Source organism: Ornithorhynchus anatinus, chromosome 9, assembly GCF_004115215.2.
Source record: "Ornithorhynchus anatinus isolate Pmale09 chromosome 9, mOrnAna1.pri.v4, whole genome shotgun sequence".
Classification (NCBI taxonomy): Eukaryota; Metazoa; Chordata; class Mammalia; order Monotremata; family Ornithorhynchidae; genus Ornithorhynchus; species Ornithorhynchus anatinus.
Genome location: NC_041736.1, coordinates 9,861,554 through 9,885,486, shown reverse-complemented (window position 1 = coordinate 9,885,486; position 23,933 = coordinate 9,861,554). Strand labels below are relative to the sequence as shown.

The 23,933-nt window shown below is 43.7% G+C and overlaps 1 protein-coding gene across 4 annotated transcripts in view; it reads right to left on the bottom strand.

The window, feature by feature from the left end:
* Positions 1-23,933, bottom strand: part of TANC1 (tetratricopeptide repeat, ankyrin repeat and coiled-coil containing 1) — a 153,282-nt gene that overhangs the window by 91,642 nt on the left and 37,707 nt on the right. For all 4 annotated transcript variants that reach the window (XM_029072365.2, XM_029072367.1, XM_039913019.1 and 1 more), the window contains exon 2: positions 14,486-14,557. In XM_029072365.2, coding sequence (XP_028928198.1) covers positions 14,486-14,546 — 61 coding nt within the window. In that variant the 5' untranslated portion in view covers positions 14,547-14,557. The remainder of the gene's footprint in view (positions 1-14,485; positions 14,558-23,933) is intronic.

The window sequence follows — 23,933 nt, the reverse complement described above, 5'->3', positions numbered from 1 at the left end:
GAGCACACTGAAGTTACTCTAACAGAGCCTGGAGAATGTCACAGATCCTGTCCTGCCAGTTAGTAACTGGTAGAGCAGACCACAGCCTTCAAAAGAAACCCAGGGGTGAGGGAAGGCGTGTTTGTACTTTGGGCTCAGAGGAGAGGATGGGCAGATAAAGAGAAGGGGTGCCTGAGGAGGCCCCCCAAAATTCACTTGAAAAATGAATTTGATGTTTTGCTTTCACTCACCAGTTACTTCCCCCTCAGCTTACCCTCCCTTAAGTGTATTATCATAGAAGTTATAAAACAGAGTTAAGTAGTCCAAAAGGTTCATTTACATTGTGTGCATGTCTGGACAGATAATAGTTTATTAAGTGTTTCTGTGAATGAGAATAATCAGGAACATTCTGTCACATTGGGCACTTCAAAGTTTTAAGGGTGCAAAAATAAAAGGGGGGAGGGTTTTGAGAACAATGCAATAAACACACCACCCACTCACTCACGATTCAAATCCAAGTTCTAATCTGCAAAGCTGTCTGCCAACCGGCATAATGACCAGAAAAACTGGGAGGAAAAAGAAAATGGTTACCATTTATTTTAATTTTTTTAAAAAGTAGGAAATGTGTGATTTATAAATGTGTTGGAAATGGAGCAATTAGCAATTGCTTCAAGATGGCATTATAGGTTACCCCACCAGAGTCTAGTTTTAAAAAAAATACAACATGCCCAATTCAGCTTACATTACAGAGAAAAAGAGCCAGACAAAATTAGTGTGGGCATCATTATCTGATTTGCTTCTTTTCCAATTTTACAGGGGCAGGAGAGGGGAGAGAATGGGGGAGGTATAAAGGGGACAGATCAGGGGAGAAAGCCTCTCCCATCTTTCTTTATGTTGCCATTCTCTGGGTTACTGCCACCACCGCCAGAGGAATCACTGTGAAGTCTCCAAAGCTGCAGCCTCAATAACATGTTTGGTAAAATGCCTTAGCAACAATGTCAATATTTTCTCATTGCAAGGAACCATATTAGCATACCACTTAGGTCTTTACCGAGTGAAGATGGAATTAGACTGTAAACTAGACTTTACATTTTACAAGGTCCTTGGCGCAGTCTTCACTCTACCAACAACCTAACATAAGGACCCCGATAACCTCTGAACAAAATGGAAGGTTAAGCGAAGCAGCAAATGGAGTTTAGAGCTATAAAAAAAGAAAAAAAATGAAGGTTTCATCTCTTACTGCTGGGAATCCAAACAAATGATATATACCAGAGGAGACATGCTCTAATGCGGAGGAAATGGGATTGCTCACATGACTAAAATGTTTGGTGACGGTAGTTTAAGGGTCTTTTCTCTCATGATGGCTGGCTCAGCTTTCAGGAACTTTTCTTAGTCACAGTTACCCCTACACCCGCTTTCGTGTTTACACAACCAGAATTCTTTCTTAAGGGGCTGGGCAGACTAGAATGCACTTTTAAGATTCTGTGAGCTCTCCTTCCCGGGACAATCGCCTGAATGGGACAGGGTCAGCGGGCAGGATGGGATTCAGTCAACATGTTCACCTGCCAAATAATAATAATTATGGCATTTGTTAAGTACTTACTATGTGCAAGGCATTGTACTAAGTACTGGGGTGGATACAAGCAAATTACGTTGGACCAAGTCCCTGTCCCATGCAGGGCTTCACAATCTCAATCCCCAATTTACTGATGAGGTAACTGAGGCACAGAGAAGTGAAGTGAAGATCAAAGCAGAAAGTGTCGGAGCCGGGATTAGAACTCATGACCTTCTGACTCCCAGACCCGTGCTCTATCCACATTGCCTGGCTGCACATTCCCAAGCCAACATACATGGTGGGTCCAGGACCCATCTGTTGATGGGGAAGAGTAACACTATCACAGTTCTGACTTGGGGTTTGAAGGACAAGGGACTGACATCAATTAGCAAAGGAGAGAAAAACTGAAATTCCAAATCTCTTTAAATGCAAAAACATAAAAACTGAATAGGAAACACTTTTGTCGGGGCATCCCATTGTTTCTGAATAAGTAGTTTTAAAATGACATTAAACAGCTCCTTCTCCTATCAGTTTTTCTGTGTCAGGAGAACCCTAGATCCTGGCAAATGAGGGAGAAAACTGGAAGAGGAGTTAAGTCACTCTTCATTCATGGTGGTTGGCAGTATGTCACTCTGATACTACCACCAAGATTGTAAACTCCTTGAGGGCAAGGATCATGTTTACTAACCTTTAACAGATTCTCCCAAGCAATCCAGATAGTGCTTTGCACACAGTTACTCAATAAATGCTACCGATAACTTACTTGACTTCTGAAAGAAGATAAAGCTTAGAAAAGAAGTGGGGAGAATTGACACCCAGGCAAATGGGTTCTCACCCACTTGTGAACCTTTTCTGCTCCTCCTGGCCATGCAGGTAGGGCTAGAAACTGAAGGTCAAGTCAATCCTCGCCTGATGAGGCCCCATGATTCCTCAGACAATCCTATTTATTGAGCATTGACTGTGAGCAGAGCACCATACTAAGCACTTGGGAGAGTACAATATAACAGAGTTGGTAGTGATATGTTCCCCGCCCATGAAAAGCTTACAGTTTAGAGGGGGAGGCAGACATTAATATAAACAGATTACAGATATGTACAGCAATGTATCGATATGTATAGTGCCATAGGGTGAATAAAGGGTGCAAATCCAAGTGTGAGGGGACACAGAAGGTAGTGGGAGCAGACGAAATGAGGGGCCTAATGGTGGAAGGCTTCAATCCTTCTTCCCCCTAACCCTCTCTGAAAATTGGGCCCCACGAGTGGAAAGAGCACGACAAAACAAGACCACACAACGCATACGACTAGGAAGGTGTGAATCAGAGGCACTCTCACCCATGGGACCCCAAAGGTTTGGACCCCAGAAGTTTCCAGGCTTTATAAATCTGACGGTAGCAGTAACAAGAGCAGATGGGGCAGCCAGCCAGGGAACCCAGTTAATACAAGGGACTTCATAATGATTCAGAATTTTTTTCCCCTCAGAAATGGAACCTGTATTCCTCTTATCACGAGATCTTTGGGAATATTTCTCTTAAAGCATTCCACATTAAGTAGTACTCTCCAGGAATACATCTCCAATTTGCAGCCAGAATTGACCATAACCTGGCTTTTACAAACCTACAGCAGACTTTTTCTCTCCTCTAGCCACTGGTCTTGTTTAGTGATGTGCTGGTTGTTGACAATCTAGAAGCAAAGAACCAAAGAAAGTCCATGTCTTCAGAGGAATCAGAAATAGTGTAGACTAAATCACAACCATCACTTGGAAACTTTTTTTTTAATGTGTAAATGCTTTACATGATTATATAAACCCCTTCTCCCCATAACTACAACAAAAAATTGTTCACTTTTCTAGGGCAATGAATCACAAGAGGTTTGAGGTACCACTTATGGTCAAAATAACCATGGTAACCAGTTAATGATTTTCTTAAAAAAATTAGAAAATGAGCTCAAATTTCCCCGACACATATGGCTGCAGCTAAAAGGCTTAATCAGATTAACAGCATCAAACTGTGTGTACGCACACTCCAGCTTAATGCGAGAGCTGATTCAATGAATTTTTTTTTTTCCAGTTTGGAGGCTCCTGTTCGCTTGAATGCTGACAGCCCCCATCTCAAATCCTTCATCTAATCCGCCTATCAAAAATAGAAGATAACTGGAATGAATACACACATCACCTTTATAGTTCAAAATTAAACATGACACACACACAAAAAAGGACTTTAAACCTTACTCTTTCAACTAGCCGTGGATACTTCCGCAACCAAGAGGAACGAAACGATTTGATCCGAGCACGAGTCAGGCACACCCTGGATTCCGAAAGATACCCACAGGGACTTCTTTCCTCAAAAGTGAGAAACTAGCATCACGTCACATCTATTTTGGGAGCAAGATTTCAGGCCAGCTCAGAGAGGAATTTAGGGACCTGTATCAACCTACCTATTTCTCAAAAATTCTCCAAAAGTCTCAATTCCTTCAGGTCTCTACCCAAGATTGAGAGAGAGAAAAAATTTTTTTGTTTGTTTTTAGCCAGATTCCTAGCTTTTAGAACTCCACCTAAATAGAAGGCAGCCCAAATCAAAGCAGAGTTTGCTTAGTCCTTCAGATTCAATGCACGCCGGAAGGGGCTCCAAGACTTTCTGTTAGGATAACCTCGCGGAGATGTTCTCTCTCTTTTCCTGATAGTGTTATTTTGGCCAGGCATCCTCCAGAAGGAAAAATTCCTGAATGATCTAGGATGAGTTACAGGGCAGAGTATTTGAGGAGGCCCGAAGACACTCTGTCAGTTTCTCTTATACTCTCTGAAATCTGCCTCCCCGCCGCCCACCGGCCCCCGCTCTGCTTTGTGCTTGCCACTGGCAATTCCAGAGTCTATCTATAAAAATTCCAGACGAGATGTGAAAACACCCCAGCCGTATACACATATGTACCGTGAAATAAATCATGACTTCCTTCCCAGCCATCAGCACTCGAGATTACCCAGTGGTTTTGAATACTCCTACTTTACTAAGAATGTCATCACATTCAGAGTGGAGGGGCTGATTGATGCCCCAAACCTTTCCCGACCACAGGGGAGCTTCCTTTGGACAGACAAAACAGGCTGCTTAAAGTAGTGAGAGATTTCCATGGGCTGCTCGGAGAAGATTTGGCTCATCCATCCCTATTCCCTTCAGCCCATGCTAGATAAATTCCTCACCCAAGGAGCTGAAGTGTTCCCTGAGACTGAAATCAGTAGCTGGTGTGCAAACCACTGTACTTGGGGACCAGCCACTTAAAATAAGAAACTCTGTGCCTTGAGGAGCTTTCCAGGCAGTGGGGGAGATCGGCAGACATGAATCGAGAGGTATGATAAATAAAAGATACAAATGATAAAAAAAATGTTAACTATTCAAATAAAATTAAACCTATATATTCATGGGTGTTAAACAGCATGACAGTGGCAAGAAAGGGAAGGTGGGATCCCACATAAGGGTCTGCTTACAAAGTCCTGGATGTGGGAAGCAGTGTTGTCTAGTGGAAAGAGCCTGGGAGTCAGAGGATCTGGGTTCTAATCCAGCCTCTGCCCAAGTGACCTTAGACAAGGCCCTTAACCTTTCTGTGCCTCAGTTCTCTCATCTGAAAAAAAGAAAACTCAATACTTACTCTGTGAGCCCCACATGGGATCTAATAATCTTGTATATTCTCCAGGGCTTATTTAGTTCGGTGTTTGGCACATAGTAAGCACTTAAGTACCACAATTATGACACCCACCTCCGGTTACCCTGCGGTGGCTCCTGCTTGCTCCTGCCCAGGCATATAGACATACACTGATTAACCCTGATGGCACTGCAACATATCTCTCTTTGGTATGGGCTGACATCCCTTAACTTGCCCCTTACAACTGAACGACCTCCCACTCAGATTTGCCAAACCACATCCCTCCTCACCTTGAAAGCTCATCTAAAAAATCACTGCTTCCAGCAGGCACTCCCTGATTGCCCTTCCATGCCCTTGCTTTTCCCAGTCATACCACTTTGGCACTCAAACGTCTATCTCTTCATTTGTAATTATCCACTTAAGTTAGTTAGCTCTGTTAACAATTAGGCAATTATGTCAGTTTGTCTTCCCTTAATAAATTGTAGGCTCCTCAAGGGCAGGGAATCAAATCTTATATGCCTTCTGTATGGCCTCCAGGGCCCCAACATAAAGAAGACACTAGAGAAATACAGTTGATGATATGCTCTAGAGATCTCCCTATCAACTCGAGACACGAAGAGGGGAGAAAAGTGTGAGGGTGGACAAAGTTGATTTTAGCTCAAGATGTGTATTTTTTAATTGTATTTTGCTCTTGGGAAACCAAACCAAATGAACTTGCAAAGCAGCAGGTATGTGTGGGAGGCAGCGGGCGGTAAGAGAGGACATGGAACACCAAGCCCCTGAGCATCCACACTATTATGCAACAGGGACTGGAGCCAGCAGTCCCTTAATCTAAAAGCAAAACTGGCTTTTGGGCAGAGGAGAGAGAGATGGGGAGACCCTAAGTGCAGAAGAGTATTAAAATCCCTCATTTGGGTGCCAAAGGCAGGGCCACAGTTAAAGACTCTTGGATAGGAGAAGGAAGAAGGGAGGACTGAGTCCACCCAAGTGGTATCCTTCCAACACATAAAATCCAGGTTTTAACTCAGAATGGATTTCAGAGGCTGTCATGACAAGAGAGGTTTCAAGGTGCTGATGTAGAAGTGATCTTCTCTCATGCTTTCACTGTTAAGCAAACACCAACTCCATCTGTTCATCTTATATTGTATCCACCCCAGCGTTTAGTACAGTGCTTAACAAATACCACAGTTATCAATTCTCTTCTCAAATATCAAGATTATACATCAGCCTCCTCCTTGGTCTCCCTACCTCCCTGCCTCCAGCCTCTTCCCTCGCCAATCCACACTACCTCCTGCTGCAAAGATCACACTCCTAAAGTATTGTTTAGCACATACCTTTCCAGTCCTCAAAATCCTTCGCTGGCTACCCAACATGTCCCTCCATGTCAAATTCCTCATAGTTGGTTTCAAGGCTCTCCACCTCTCTTTACATATCTACTCTCCCTACTCCTTAACAAGCTCTCTTCATTCCTCCCAAACTAATCTTGTCACTACACCCCGCATGCAAGAACCCACCTCCCTCCCCAAATCCAACAGACTATATCCCTCCCCATATTCAAAGACCACCTGACAGCCCACCTCCTCCAAAATGAATCTCAGGTCACATAAGCCCAGCAGCCATTTCTAACACCTATATAACTTAGACTCATTCTCAACACACATGTATATTAAGTTATTCAGCTATAAATTAAATTATTTATCTTGATTGCTCTATTGGTAAATACTTCTACATCTGTCTTAGATTGATGGTAGGCAATGTGGCTTCCTAGGCACTTAGTACACTTCACCCAAATGGAGACTCAAACACTATTACTACAATCCCTAGAGACAAAAAAAACAGATTTATTGATAATAAAGGATTTTCCCATACATGCAGAAAAACAAGACAGCTATGCATGACATCAAGAAAAGCAATATAGGCCTTTTTCACAATTCCTACAACATCCAGATATCTGTCAAGGTTCTTGTGCAGCTGAGGAGCATAAACTGCCCCCACACACAAAAAAAATGCTTATTGCCATCTAAAAATCCAGGAGGGGAAATCTGAGTGGAAAGCCCCTTCGGAGTGGAAAGCCGTGCTGTGTCCAGGCAACAAGCAGGGCAGCTAAGCTCGCAATTGAGGATTGGCCTTGGATAAAGAAATAATTCTTATTTTTCCCCACAACTTAAACTTCTTTTTCCAGCATCTTCTGATCAATCTGGGGTAACAACGTGGGTGTGCATGGAAAAACTCCCAAGTCACCAAAGCACAGAATATGAGAGACATAAAGGCAAGCAACAGTGGCCCAAGTCGACTCCAGGGCGGTAAACAGGTGTTAGAGGGGTGTGGCTCAGGGGCAGGTGACAGGAAACTGGGAAGCCCTTACAGAGGAGGTGGGTCTCAGGCAAGTCTGGGGGAAGGAGAGGAAGGTGGTCGCTAAAAAGAGAGTGGATGAGCACTCCAGACTGGGGAAAATAGCAGGCACAGTCGCTCGGTGATGGGAAAGTTGAATGGCTAAATTGGGAAGCAGATGAGCTTGCCCACAGAGGAGAGCATGTGGACAAAGGACAGTCAGACAGACCTGTAAGGGGAGGATCTTGCAGCCTGAGGAAAGGAGAAACAAGCATGAGAAACTTTCACTGAGATGCTTTTTTAAAATGGCATACAGTGCGTTCAAACCAGGGTCAAATAACTCACAATTATCTTCAACAGTCATTGAGTGTTCCCAGGTCACATACTACTCTACTAGGCCAGTTAAACTTGTCAAATAGGAGAGAGACAGCATTGCGCTTTACCCTCAGAAACTTGTTCAAACTCACAAGCAGTAGGTGGATATTATTCTCATTCGAAAAATACAAAAACCAATACTCAAATCAGTCAAGGTTCTATCCAGGAGCTGGAGTAAATATCTTATATTTTACATAAGATTTATTATTTATTGGGGGATGGGAGGGTTGAGAAATGAATTTATAAAACAGAAATTGAGACTTTTATTTTCAATGACTTCCATCTGTTCTGTTGCTTGGGAGACATTACTGGCATTCACTGCTTATAAGGCTACCAGATATCCAGAGCTCAACAACTGCCCCGACACTAAATTCTTAAGTAATAGTCTAGAGCCACAGAAAGTGGGCAAATGCAACAGAGAATAATCAAAAGCAGTTCCATATTTTCAGGATGAAACAAAGCACCCTTAGTTTGGAGGCATTTTAGCACATTCGGCTGAACGTCACATGGATGGAAAGAGAAAGAGTTCCAGGACCAAGTGCCACATCCATGCTAATGGAGTTGAACTTTCGGTGCCAACAGTCTCTTTTTGTACCAGAATTCAAAGCCCATTATCATATTAGGATTGGGCATAAAACCTTTAGCTTTGCTGATATATTTAGATTTAACACTAAAATGTCCAGTTTAAAACAGCCAATGCCCTCCCCCACAACCCCACCCCTCCACATACACACACACACCCCACCTCCCTTCACCTAAGGTTGGCCAAGGACTTTATCACTGGCTTAAGGTACAAGCGTATTAAGCAAACATCTGGACTGGGCAAGAAATCATGAAGGAAAGGTGAGGGTCAAACATTAAAAAAAAACCAAAAAACTTCTTCAACCGGAAGACAAATCCTTCTTGCTAAAAAGGACACATCCCAGAAGACTAACTTGCAAAGAAAAACATCTGACTAGGGAGCCAGTAAATAGGTTCTCCTTTAGCTTCACCAAGCAACTGAAGTTTACTTTCTATTTCCAGCCTGAATTACAGTAGCAACTTAGCTGTCCACGATTCAAGTTACTGTGAGCAAAATGCCAAGGTTTCTTTTTTTGACCAAGGCAAAAGTTCAGCTTTACTTGTGCCCAAAGGTTTGAAATCCTTTAATTGCAGCCAGGGTAACATGGGGTGGATGGGAACTGCCTTCGGTTCACTCAGGAATCAAAATTCTGGACCAACACCAGCAAAACTCGACTTGTTTTAAAAGTCAAAGCCAGCATCCACAAATAAAACTCAAACTTCATAGCAAATGTATTTACTTTATTTATAAACTACATTCTTTGCTAAACATCCCCAGGGCACAGTATGCAATGATGAATGAAAACATGGAACACATTTCAAGCAAGTGGCACCAATAACAATAAAAACGCATACCAAAATCCAGCAACACGTAACATTAGAGCAGCTCTAGAACAGCTTAAAAAAAGCCTACTTTTGCTGCTGGCTCCATCGGGTAGACAAGTTTAAAAACAACAAGCCAGGGTGGTGTTAGTTCCTAAAGTCCACAGGGAATTCTGAAAGGTGACGTTCCAGCTGTTCACTGTGAAAACTGGGGGATGCTGGAAGCAAACATCTCCTCCATCCTGCCTGAAACTCAAGAGGTTGCAGACAAAGTCAACATTAATGGGACCCGGGATTTTGCTGAAAATTAACTGTTCTTATTATGCCTTCGGTCCCACAAGCCCAAAATTATCCCTCTCCCTGGGGCACAGGTGGGCGTCTGTCCTGACACCTGCACACCCCTCACTGACACTCCCAGTGCTACTTTTAGTCCTCTGCAGCCACAGAAGACAGGGGAGGAGAACAGGAGGGAAGGCAGAGAAAAATGATCTCTGGTGAACCTCCCTGATAGGTTCAGGTTTTCTCCCTGAGCGTGGTCAGCATGGGGCAGCTGCCTGTTTGCCTACAGATCCTGACACTCAAATTTTGGAGAGTTCTGTGCTTGATATAAGCTGGATCTATTTTCCACAACTGAGTTGACTGCCCACTTCGACCACTCTGGACAACCCAGAATGACATCACCATAGACCCAGCTGATAGTCTGTTTTCCAGGATGGTCTGTGCTCACTGATCTATGATCTTTTTTCAGGTCACCATAGGCCAGTGTCACATCTGCCATGACAGTCAACATCTCCAAGGTCAAAGGCCTTAATGGGATCAGAACCCAGGTCCTTCTCACTCCCAGGCCCGTGCTCTATCCACTAAGCCACACTGCTTCTAACCTGTCCTAAAATACAGTTACATTCTTCAGGGGTAAAATACCAACTTAGACATCAACAAAATGAATTGGAAAAAGTGAATATTGCCATGTCGACTACTACCCAAATACCTTCTACAGAAAATACAGTCTCCACTCTGCTTCTTGAGCTATGCATTCTTGGATATTCAATTGAAAAATAGTGAGGACTCTCTTAACCCAAAAAACTTGAGTATCTTTTTTATCCTTTAAGCTCCTTGAAAGCAACACTGATGATTGATTTCTCTCCACAACGCCCAGTAAGTGGTGAACACAATATTCATTGTTAAACGGGCGAGTGTAAATGCTGTAAAAGAAATAGCTGAAGATTTTTCTGTAGGCTTTTATTCAAGCTCTGTTTCCAAGAGACACACACCTGCCATTATCACCAAGATGATTAGCAAGGCGAGCTAGGACGTGGGCTGTGGGTCAAAGGTACATCAAGTAAAACGTGTGCTGGAAAGCCACCCTTCATTTGAAACTTGATATAGCTCCAATGGAAAAAAAAAAGATCAAGTTGTGTCCTTCGAAGCAAGAGATGTCGGACCCACTGGATGGATTCAGTTATTTCTAATGAAGGTACAGATTTTGACTGCCAAGTGCCTGGTTAGAGGGTGTTGTGATCGTTGAGACGTTTCAAGTCTTCACCTTCATTTACAAGTTCTGCCTAGAATGACTAAGAAGCCCTCTCAAGGCCCTAATAAAGCACCCTCTGTCCGTGAACAACATCAATCACGAGTTTCAGAGGTTTTTCTAGATGAAAGATTATCACCACTTCACTGAAAAGAGAAAGTGCAACAAGTCAAAGCAAGGTTAGGATGAAGTAATAGAGTCCTTTATTCTCAGATCCATGCTTGGAACCAGCAGGGCCAGATTAACAAGGGAGCTTTAGGGGCAGGAATAGTAGGGGGCCTTGCTACTGCTCCAATCAAAATGCTTCCTCCCTGCCCCGCTTCCTAGGTACTACCTAGAGGCACCCAACTCACTTTCCCAAGAGAGTCAACAGAGAGGGCAGAGTTGTGCTGGAGTTGATCTGCAGTCCCTGCTGCCTTACCCACACATGCTGCCAACATGCATGGTAGCCATTTTTAGTATCATGGTAGTTGATGAAGGATCAGTGATGAAGGATGGAGTGTGGGAGATCGCAAATGAGTTAAAAATTTGTAGCTCAATTCCAGCTTTGAGGTGGAGAGACACACAAAGGGTGAGTCCCTACAGACTGTGATGTAATGATGCACCATGTAACTGCAGGGGCTCCCAAAACTGATTAGCTTCAGAGTACACCGGAGTCTTAATATGGCTCTTCTCCCGCGGAACAATAATAATAATAACGTTGGTATTTGTTAAGCGTTTACTATGTGCAGAGCACTGTTCTAAGCACTGGGGTAGATACAGGGTCATCAGGTTGTCCCATGAGAGGCTCACAGTCTTAATCCCCATTTTACAGATGAGGTAACTGAGGCATAGAGAAGTGAAGTGACTTGCCCACAGTCACACAGCTGACAAGTGGCAGAGCCGGCATTCAAACCCATGACTTCTGTCTCCCCAACCCGTGCTCTTTCCACTGAGCCACGCTGTTCCTCTACTTGAAACAAGATTGATGTTGCCTGAATCCTGAAAGAAAAGCCAGAAAAATCAATTATGGGCAACTGCCCAAAGTTCGGCTTTCCTTTTTAAAATTATTATTTATCGATTATTATGTTATAAATTATATTATTTATTAATTACGGGACTTGCGAAGCAGCATGGTCAAGTGGAAAGAGCATGGGCCTGGGAATTGAAGGACCTGGGTTCTAATCCCAGCTCTTCCAGTTGCATTCTGTGTAGCCTTGGGCAAGTCACTTTATTTCTCTGTGGCAGTTTCTTCATCTACAAAATGGGGATCCAATACCCGTGCTACTGTCTACTTAGACTGTGAATCCCATGTGGGACCTGATTACCTTGCACCTTCACCAGTGCTTAGTGTAGTGCTTGACGCACTTAGTAAGTGCTTAATACCACAATTATTATTATTATTATTAGTTAAGCACATAAACACTATATGCCAAGCACCATAGTAAGCACTAGAATAGATATAGGATAGTCAAGTCAGACACAGCTCCTGCCCCACATGGGACTCACATTTAGTACAGGGAAAACAGGTATTGAATTCTCATTTTTCAGATAAGGAAACTTGGGCACAGAAAAGTAACACTGAAGAGGAGCAATCAAAACCCAAGTCCACTGACTCCCAGATATGTTCTCTTTTCACCGGACCACACTATGCAATCCTCCCCACCACACATTAATATTTTCATTCTCTTTCTCTCTCCTCCCCCAGACCTCCCTCAGAATTTATACCCATTCTGCCCTTTGTTATGCTCAGCATCCTAAAAAGCAGAACATTCTGACATTCCCACTTTATCTTTACTCAGTGGGAAAAGTTCTAGGCCTTTCTCCAAGGGCCTGGTCCAGAGGAGATGGACTCAGTTTTCTTGCAATATCTCCCAGAGATGATGGAGTCATCTTCCCAGTGCCCCCCAAGTTCATTATGACATTCTGGATTCCTTCCTGGACCAGAGACTGCCTCCTCTGAGCTTCCCCAGGTAAGAAAAGGACTTTTCCTGTTGACTTATACTGGATTTCAGGGTGGTAAACTGGCCAGGGTGAAACACATCAATGTTAATTTCTTCACCATTTTTTAGGACAATGAGCAATCTGCTTCCCCCAAACACATGCATGTGCAACCATCCTCAGTCATGGCAACCTATGTCTTCTTTTAAAGAGGAACAATCAATCAAGCAAACAGTTATTGAGTACTTACTGTGTGCAGGGTACTGTAGTGAGCAACTGAGAGAATGCAAGTAGACATGTTCCCTGCCCACAAAGAGCTTACAGTCTAAAGGAACAGAAAGTTTCTTAGGATCAAAGTTTATTCACCAAGATCTTCCCTAGTACAATCCCTGGCATCATTTTTAGCAGCATCAGCTGCCATGCTCCCCTCCCCGGGGAGCTATCTTATTCTTTGAATCACTTTGGGAGGTGTCAGAACAAGGTTTCTGCTCCCTCCCTTAAACCAGTCGGGCATGTCACACAGACATGACCCGGCAGAGACGGGGCCTCGCGAGCTTCAAGGCGGCCACCCCAACCTCCCAAACAGAGCCTCAGGCTCTGTCCTGAAGGAGGGGAGGGGAATGAAGGGGGCCCAGAGCCCTGTCCATAAATGGAAACAGAAAAAAAAGGGGGGGGATGGAAAGCATTTAAATTATTTGTGAGATAAAAACCACTTTTGAAATCTCTGGGGAAAGTGCCTCTGCTTTTAGTGAACTGCAGCATCCAAAATTGGGAGGAAAAGCCAGAGGGTACAACTAACTTACCCTCTGAGGAATGCAGGGAAGAAGTAAGTACAAAATCTGAGAGAATTTCTAAAACCACATAATACACTGATTCACCTTGAAGACAAGGATCGATCAGAATTTACATTTTTCAATGTATTGTTGACTCACGATACGTAAATCAGCCAACTGAAAATAGCAGACAGTGATTGCAACACAGTACCATTCACCTTGTACCCTAACGCTAGCATTAGAAGCAGATGATGTGATGCAAATGGAATGTGAAAGGTTGGCTATGGGGACCCACACATAAGTGGTCAACAACCGTTATCTTCCTTCGTGACCGTTCTTGGGGTTGCCGTGTAGACTAAATAGCTAGCGCGTGAAAGAATAGACAGGAGGAAACTGCTGAAAATAAGCATTTGTTTGCAATCATATACCAGCTTACAGAGTCTTAAAGTACTTTCCAAGTAGGGCTTGAACAGATTGAGATCTCTGCCCTGCTCAAACCAAAGCCTAGCAAATCAAGCCCAAGAGTGTCTTCGACTTCTATTTTCCGGGGTCTTGGATGGATAACTGCCTGTCTGGAGCCAGCAGCAGCAGGCTTTAGCAGCTCCTGGGGATGATATAGAAGAAGACGAGGACAACTGGACACAATAGCAAGAATGACTAGGAAAAAATCCTTGCACAATTCCAGCAGACCAGAGAGAGAAAATCAGAGAAGTCATTCAGGCAGGACCAGGATACAAGTTGTAAATGCAAGTTATAGTCTCCAAAAAACATGGAGCTTAAGGGATTCCCCAGAATGAGACTGATATTTACTTTCCAAATTGAGAAAAGTTCTAGTAAAGGTATTTACTAAGCCCCCACTGGATGTAAATGCCCAGCTCATCAGGAATACAACACACATACATATAAGAGAGGCTGTCAGCAAGGAGCTAAACTCTAATGGCACTTGTTGCCCAATGCACGTCGTTGCTTTAGTCTAAATGAAAACTTAGAAATGGCATCTTCCCACACATACCTGTCTCTTTTTTGCTTCCTTTTCCTCCTTCTCTGCTCTTTTTCAATACGGCCTTCAACATTTTTCACCCTTCTGTTGAGAGATAAGAGAAAAAAAGAAAGAACATTAAAACATACCTGGATACTGACTCAAGAAAGGAAATTATTGGCGCATTAAATGTAAACCATTTTGGGATTTACATTAATTTTCCATGAGCAGGTTACAAAGGGGAAGTTAAATGCTGAGGCTTCAAAGAATGCTTGGATGTTTGAATGAAATGATTGCAAGTTCACTGTCTTGTTATAAAGAAAAACAACGCAGGACATTCTCAACATTCCACATATAATTAAGGTTACGAGGCTAAACCTGGCAGGAAGACACTCTGGCACAAGAAGATCTGACTGCTGCCCAAGTTCACCAAGAGGGGAAAACGTTGCACACAGAACCTATTGAACACTAGGTTAATAAGGGAGGGAGATGCTGAGATTAATGTTCATCCAGCCACTGCACTGAAGGTATTTTATGGTTCATCTGAAAGAAGCAAGAACTCACAAATGGAAATTATTTGAAAGAAGCAAGCACTCACAAACGGAAACACCGATTCCATATGTGATTCAGGAAATGCATTTTATGATGAGGATAAAGAAGGCAAATTTAATTATTTTGACAAATTTATTCCTCTCTCCCCCTCCCCCACTGTCTCCATCTCCTTTCTATTCTTCTTTCTTCCCTCCCTCCTCTCCAACAGCTAACCCAAACAACATGTACCAAGCAACGTGATTTTCGGGTCAGATCTTGATATGACAAAAACCATTACCGAGATTGACTCCCTAGAACGGAAGTATTTCCAGGGTCTGGACAAATAGGTCACAGCAGTGGTATTTTATAGATTACAGGAAAATGAGCCAAAGAACATCTGGTGGCCTATGCACTTGGATGTGTACAGCCTAACCCCTGGATATTCACCCACCCTCAGCCCCACAGCACTTATTTACATATCCTTACCCTCTTGCATTTGTTCAAAATGATTTATCTTAATGTCTGCCTCCTCTGTAGACTAGATTGCAAGCTCTTTATGTGCAGGGATTGTGTCTACCAACTCCATTGCACTGCACTCTCCCAAGCACTTAGTATGTAAGCTCGTTGTGGGCAGGGAATGTCACTGTTTATTGTTCTGTTGTATTTTCCCAAGCACTTAGTACAGTACTCTGGAGAAGCAGCGTGGCTCAGTGGAAAGAGCACGGGCTTTGGAGTCAAGGCTCATGAGTTCGAATCCCAGCTCTGCCACTTGTCGGCTGTGTGACTGTGGGCAAGTCACTTAACTTCTCCGTGCCTCAGTTCCCTCATCTGTAAAATGGGGATTAAGACTGTGAGCCCCACGTGGGACAACCTGATTCCCCTATTCTACCCCAGCGCTTAGAACAGTGCTTGGCACATAGTAAGCGCTTAACAAATACCAACATTATTATTATTATTACTCTGCACACAGTAAGCACTCAATAAATACGACTGAATGCTCTGCATACAGTAAGCACCCAATAAATACCATTGGTTGGTGTCAGCCATTTTCTTTACAGTTCTTCCCTCAGCATGTGCTCCAACTCCCTAAGGCTCACGGGGAGTCTGGGAATACTTGGACACCCGAGTGTCCAAGTCGCTGGATGGATATACTATTCTACCTTTGCTTTCTGCCCTGGTGTGAGTGCCGCCAGCAGGGCTATTTCACCGAGTGTCTAAGGCATCCCATCCCCTGCCCAAGAAACAGCACCGTCTCAAGGCTGGCCCACTGATATAGTTCCCAGAAGCCATCAGGGCACCAGGACATTGTCAAGCAAACCAAGATTGGCTAGAAGAAAATTCCAGGATCACACAATTATCTGATGTTCTGGAAGGAGATCAGGCTTGAAATAGTAAATCCCAAACTATAATCTTATGTGCTTTTGCCTGTCCCAAGAGCAGCATTAATGTTAATGCTTACACAACACTGAGACAAAACAGAGAATCCCTAATCCGGACAATCATGGGGGGGGGGGGGGAGGGAGAGACTTGACATGCGACGGACTTTTAAAGTTAAAAAAGCTAAACCATGCCACTGAGGTTGTGCCAGTGAACTGGACCTAAATGTGGGTGAACTGCTTCCACTGCATCTCCCATTACTCTCATGTGCTCTGCTTTGGATAAAGCGAGCAAGTCAGTGCCAGGAGGTAAAACCAACCTTTCAATTCTATTAAAGCTTCTCAAACTGCAATCACGCACACTTACTTGTTAAATAGTTCTTCTGGACTAAGCTCTCACTCCCCGCACCCTATTTTCCCTCCCTACTACCTCTCCCATGCACTTTGTCCCACCCACAACTAAGCACTTAGCTACTCCCCCAAATCCCCACAACACTTGTTTGCATATCCTTATATTCAGTTGTTTCCCCTACCCATAATTTATTTTAATGTCCACCTCCCCCATTAGACTCTAAGCTCCTTTAGAGCAGCGATCATGTCTACCAACTCTGTTGTACTGCACTCTCCTAAGCACTTAGTATAATGCTCTGCACAAAATACTGAATAAATTAAAAGGCTGATTGAGGTGAACTTTTCTCGCCTGCCTTCCCAACTCCCTTCCCAACCATCTGCACCAAACTCTGGGTTTGCGCTGGTCAGTTTTTTTCTCTACTAGCTGTCAAGTGTCTTGTCCCTTTGGTGTCACCCTCCTCCGCTCTTCTCTTGCTGTTCTGTCTTGTTTTTGGATGTGGTTTCTCTCTCTCCTCTCTGCCCTTCTCTGCAGCCTGCACAGGCTGCGACCAAACATTCTATAGGACTTGCTCAGTGGGTGCATGATAATGTTTGGAAGGACAGCAGATCCTTAGCATGGAGAAAATTCAAATGACAGGGAGCGGGGTAGGGAGGACGGCTGCAAACTATGGAGTGGACGATAGAATGAAATGGAGCAGCCCCGCCCTCCTCCAGAAGGCCTTTCCAGATTGAGCCCTCCCTTTCCCTCTGCTCCTCCTCCCCTCCCCATTGCCCCTACTTCCTCCCTCTGCTCTACCCCCTTCACCTCCCCACAGCATTTCTGTATATTTGTACATATTTAGTACTCTATTTTATTAGTGATGTGTATATATCTATGATTCTAATTATCTATTTTGATGGTACTGATGCCTGGCTACTTGTTAAGTTGTCTGTCTCCTCCTTCTAGACTGTGAGCCCATTGTTGGGAAGGGACTGTCTCTATCTGTTGCCCAACTGTACTTTCCAAATGCTTGGTACAGTGCTCTGCACACAATAAGCGCTCAATAAAATATGACTGAATGAATGAAATAGTGTGGTATAATGTAAAGAGCAAAGGACCAGGAATCAATGGATCTGGGTTCTAATCTTGGATCTGTCGCTTACCTACTGTGTGATCTTGGGCAAGTCACTTAAATTATCTGTGCCTCGGTTTCCTCATTTGTAAAATGGGGAGGGTGATACCTCTTCATCCTCATGTGGGATAGGGTCTGTATCCAAACTGATTACGTTTTATCTACTCCAGTGCTTAATACAGTGCTTGGCACCAAACAAGTTCCATGATTATTATTATTGTCACACTGCCTCCGCACCTCATCCCCTCCCAGTCCCCCAAGCCACTCCACCCCCACCAGGGATTCTGCTGTTCCATCCATTCCACCAGGAATGTAGCCGCTTCTTTGCCAGATGGTTTGCAGAAGTGCCCACCAGTGGGTGGGAACAGTCAGTGAGAACGCTATGGATGGGGGGGGCGGGGAGGGGTCAGATCCCCCCCAACCCAGCCCCATGCCATTCCCCAACCAAGCCACTGAGCATGTGACACTGACAGCAAGATGCTTAGTACACTCTGAGACAGGCTTTCTTTTACATGGTATTTGTTAAGTGCTTACTATGTGGCAGGCACAGTATTAAGCGCTGGGGTAGATACCAGTTAATCAGGTTGGACACAGTCCATGTCCTATATGGGGCTCACAGTCTTAATCCCTATTTTACAGATGAGGTAAATGAGGCACAGAGAAGTGAAAAGACTTGCCCAAGGTCACACAGCAGTCAAGTAGCGGAGCCAGGATTAGAACCCAGGTTCTTCTGACTTCCAGTCCCGTGTTCCGTCCACTAGGCCATGCTGCTTCTCTGTATTGCTCCTGCAATAGCATCTGCTGGAGGCACTGCGTTTCCTTAGCTCGTGCTTTGGGCACACAGGAGACAGTTAACAGAACCAAGTTCAGAATTTCCTCGACTCTTCCACTCCATGCCGACTCAATAAAAACTTCAAAAGGGTGTCTTCATAGCAGCAAACAGGATTCCCCATAGTGTGCAAACATTTTTAACGAACAAGTCTTTACAGAGGAAATATTTCAATTATGAGTGAATGAAATGCATAAAATTACGGAAACTTAACCCTGAGACTACCAGTTTGGGGATGATGGTAAACTCATACTCACATGACACATAGCTACTTATATTTTGCTTTCTCACTATTGAATGAAAATTGGGGAAAAGTCATGAGCAAAGTTGTGTAGAGACACTTTCTTCATCTCTAATTGCCTTCTTGGAGTGTGTGGATCACCACCATTAGTGCAGCACAGAGGAAGCTGAACAGAGGGCTAAACTTGGGATGCAGAGCAGCAGGGGAGCCAGGGAAAATCGGCCCCCAACGTCTGTCCTGCCCTTTCAGTCGTGGCTATGGCTGGGGACGGGGAAAGGATGGGGGGAAGCCTGAGGTTTATGATTTGCCATGCTACACACTTTTGGAAAACTTTGTCTATTACTGCTGATAAAAATCATCCAGAAGATCTGGCAGCTTTGCCTTCCAAAAGCTCAATACCAAAACAAATACCTTTCCAACAGCCTTCAAAGCTGATAAAATGAATTTTCTTCCATAGGCTTCACTTAGCGGGAATGATGGACTGCCAAATCCTTGGTATCATGGGGGTGTCACCATTATCTTACCACCCCAGCTTTTTGGGGCAGGAAGGGTATCCATGGCTGGTCTGCCCCATTTCAATCCTGGATGTTCTGCCCCAATTTCAGCCCCATGCTCAAAATGAAAAGCAGGCATTCCTGTTTCCTTTTGTAACTCAAAAAAAAATATCCGATTTCATGCTTTTCACCTTTACTAGGTTTGCTGACCTTTCTCTTCCAAAATGCAGTTCACGGTTTTGACATGGAGTAAAATTCCGCACCTAAAACAATGCCCAACACTCCAGGTAGTAAACCTGACCATATAATAGGGAACTTCCTTTCAACTTTGCATATTCACTCTGTGGATGGGGCAACAGTATTTCAATCTCACATCCTCACATGGGTCCAAACACTTGAACAAGAAACAATGCTCTTGGGACACACACCAAAAATATGAAGCCTCTCCCTAAATACATACAGAATCAGACACTGCTACCCAGGCTTGTCTGGTGGCAGTCAGAAGAAAGGACTCATACTTTGAGAGGGTTCTATGCCATAGGTGGTCCATGGCAAAAATATGAACATTCTATATCCTTGCCTCTTTAGAAACATGTACACGCAGAGATAGGAGATAATAAATTAATAAGCCATAAACCATTCAGCTATAAAACCAAGTATGTGAAAATTCAGCCCAGAAGGGATATTTCACAAAGTTATGAGCCAGTTAAAAATGGGATTAAAATGGTAGTTTGAAAAAGGCAACACTAACTACTGGGTCTAAAATGCTAGAGTGTCTCCCTTTTGTCTTAAAGGTACTACTTAGGGCTTTATGGTGCTACAATGAATATAGTCAGAGATAGTCATCTGATTTGGGAAAAGAATAACTACAAGTACTGAATATGGTCTTTTTTGCTTAATGTGTTATCAAGAAAAAAGATAAGGTGAAAAAATGGGGAGAAGTGTTATATTTGTCAATAGCTTAGCATGCAAGCACCTGAATATCTTGCGACCCAAACAAAACTCCTAAATTGTAATGAAAATGGCATGTGGCATATTCACTGCATGCTCTGTTTAAAGGGCTGCCAGCTTCTCAACCAAACCAAATATCTGAATGTAAAGCTAAAGGCAAAGCTGTTTTAAAATTCTGTCTGCATAGCCTCTTCTCCTTCCTTGAATCCCTAAGCACTGGAAATATTCTTCAAGTCCTTGGATAGCTAAAAAGAAGTCCATAAAAGTGTACAGTCTTTTAAATAAAAAACAAACTAACCCTTAACAAGTTTCAGGCACCCAAAAAATTGGGACTACTCCCCCAGCCTTAACGAAGGTGTTTCTCTTTTATTCTTATGAAGAAATTAAATTTATCAACCAGTTCTATGATGATACATTTTCCACAATTCATTAGGCTTTGATGTTTCAGAACATGTCCAGCTGTGAAAGGAGAGTATTGTTGTGGCTCAGCTGTGATTTATACCCCAGGAATTACAAGCCAAAGCACCAGTCGCTTTTACTGAAACCTTCTCCAGCAAACAGTACACTCTAATTCCATTGTTCTCTTAACCAGGCTCTTGATCATTTCAGACAAGATGACTTCAATTTAAGCAACAAGTCACTGAAAAGTCTAGCTGCAGCAGTCCCCCCCGCATTACATGATTTTTTCCTTTTTAAAAGAAAAATTATGGGCTTTGTTTTGTGCAAATACCCCTAGCCACTTCTTGAACTGTAAAGTATGATATACTGAAAACTCACAAAGGGAGGATAGGTGATGACAAAAATGGTAATTGAGAGGCCACCTGTTCCCTGGGTTACAGGGCTTCCGGGAACATTGTCCTTTAACAAATGCCCTGGTGTTAAAAGTCTAAAACTTTACTTTGAGGCTGCTGATGCCTTTGGGCTTTATAAATGGAATTATGGGAACCATATCACCAACTTAAGAGTTCAGGACGATACAGGTATTCTAAACACAATTCCTTTGCAAGGAATAAACGGTGCAGCTGTGGGCAAAGAGCCAGCCTGGATTGGGATTTCCTGTTCCCTTGATTTGCCCAATGATTTGCCCACAGCCCTACAGTCAATGTGATATCAGCCTTGGGTATCCAGGGAGTCACTGAAAGGATACTGAAGTAATTATCAGAACAATCAATGGTATTTAGTAAGTACTCACTTAGTACTCACTCTACTAAGCACTTAAGAAGGTATAATACAATAGAGTTGGTGGACACAATCCCTGCCCAAAAGGAGTTTATAGTCTAGAGGTTAGTGCGTGCAATCAAGAGGTTGGAATCCAACAGACCTTGTTCTTCTGTTAGTATGAGGTTGTACACTCAATGAACGTTTCATTTCTAAGGATACCGCTCTCTCCGGGTGGGGCCTTCCCTCTCCCCCTCCCCTTCTCCTTCCATTCCCAAATCACCATTCACACATCCCTTCCCACCCATTGGGAAACGCATCCACTGGGAAAAACCTGGCTTCCGCCTCAACTGAAAAAAACGTGTGCGAGGATACCTAACTCATAAGGGTGTTATGGGGCCCTGTTCATGAGCCCAAGCTCTTAAAAGACCACTTAATCACATCCAGAGGAAAGTATCTCACAGAACTTCTAATTCCAAGTGAGTTGCCTATCTCATTGACCACTTCTCTGTTGACTGACTGTTGACTGCTTCTCTAAGCACGGAAAGTGAGGAGACTCAGGAACCGAGTCAGGGGAAAAGAGATACCTGGGAACGTCTGATGAAGGGCTACCAGGCCAAAATGTGACTCACTGAGGTGTTGTCCACGCAGTTAAGATCATGTCACAGTAATACCTGGGTCGAAGACCATGGGATGGTAGTGGCAACAGGAGAACCTCTCCTAAAATGGCTGAAGTGACAGTTGGCTTCACCAGCTAGTGTCCAGCCCACCTCCAAATTGGTACATACACTGCACTGACCATTTATTTTTCTTTCTTTAGGGGAAGCAGCATGGCCTAGTGGAAAGAGTCCAAGGCCTGGGAGTTAGAGATCCTGGGTTATAATCCCGAGTCTGCCACTTACCTGTTGTGATCTTGGGCAAACCACTTAACTTCTCTTTTCCTCAGTTCTCTCATCTGCAAAATAGGGCTTCAATACCTATTCTCCTTCCTACTTAGACTGTGAGCACTGTGTCAGACCTTATATCCTGTACCTACGCCAGTGTTTAGTACAATGCTTGGAATATATTAAGCAATTAAAAAATACCATAATTATTACTGTTTTTTGGTCCAACTCCTTCCCTGGACATCACTGTCAACAAGGGCCTCTTGAATATTGGACCTAGACAGCTGTGACACCATAAGAAATATGCCAGGAACTTGATGTAACTTAATGGCATCAAAAGCCACATGTTGCAGAAGTGTTTCTCGGGGAACCCAGCTTACTCTAAGCCACCACGTTCCCATCCCAAGTCCCAGAGAACGAGGGCACTGCCTCTGTGCCACGAAACTTGGCAGGAGGAGCCAGTGCAAGAAGGGAACTGGAAGCTTCACATAAAGGCCTCAGTGCCATATCCATACCAGGCAGGGACAGACTTGCTGAAAACTACACTGTCCAGTATAAAACTGGATGAATGGCCATCCTACCCAGGGAGACGCTGAAAGCTCTCTTCCATGAACAGATTACATTTGGGGCATTTATTAAACACTTACTATGTGCAAACCCTGAGCTAAATGCTGGGAAAGTTAATCAGAGTGGACACTGCCCCTGCACTCACTCAGGGCCCACAATCTCCACTAAACCGTAAGCTCGTTGTGGGCAGGGAATGTACCCATGTATTGTTATACTGTACTCTCCCAAGTGCTTAGAACAGTGCTCTGCACACAGTAAGCATTCAATAACCACAACTGACTCAGAGGAAGGGAAAGCCAGTATCCTATCCCCAGTCACAAAGGTTAAGTGTGTGACTTGCCTTAGGTTACTAAACAGCAAAGCAGCAGCAGAGCTGAAATTAGAATACAGGTGTCCTGACTCCATTCCTATATTTTTTCTATTAGGCTACATGGCCTTTTGATGAACAGCTGGATTCCATCACCCTAGTGATGGCCCTGGCCCATTCACATCTCCGGCCACCCACACTAGTCTTGGAGAGGAAATTAGTCTGGATTTAGGCAAGTAAGAATTCAAAAATTCTAAACAAGCCAGAAACTTCTGGAGTTGTTTCTGAATCAGTTTTCTGAGTGAGAGACTGCAAGCTCTATAAGGGAAAGGAATGTATCTACCGACTCCATTGTATTGTACTCTCCCAAATGCTTAGTACCAAGCACAGAGTATGCACTCAATAAATACCACTGATTGACTGAGGGGTACTAAAGTCACTGATAGCCAGAATGTGAACAGTCAGGATTACAGTCAGAAGCAGTGTGGCCTAGTGGATAGAGCATGTTCCTGGGAGTCGGAAGGATTTGGGTTCTAATCCTGGCTCCACCACGTGTCTGCTACATAATCTTGGGCAAGTCACTTCACTTCTCTATGCCTCAGTTACCACATCTGTAAAATGGGGATTAAGACTGAGCCCATGTGGGACATGGACTGTGTCCAACCTGATTACCTGTATCT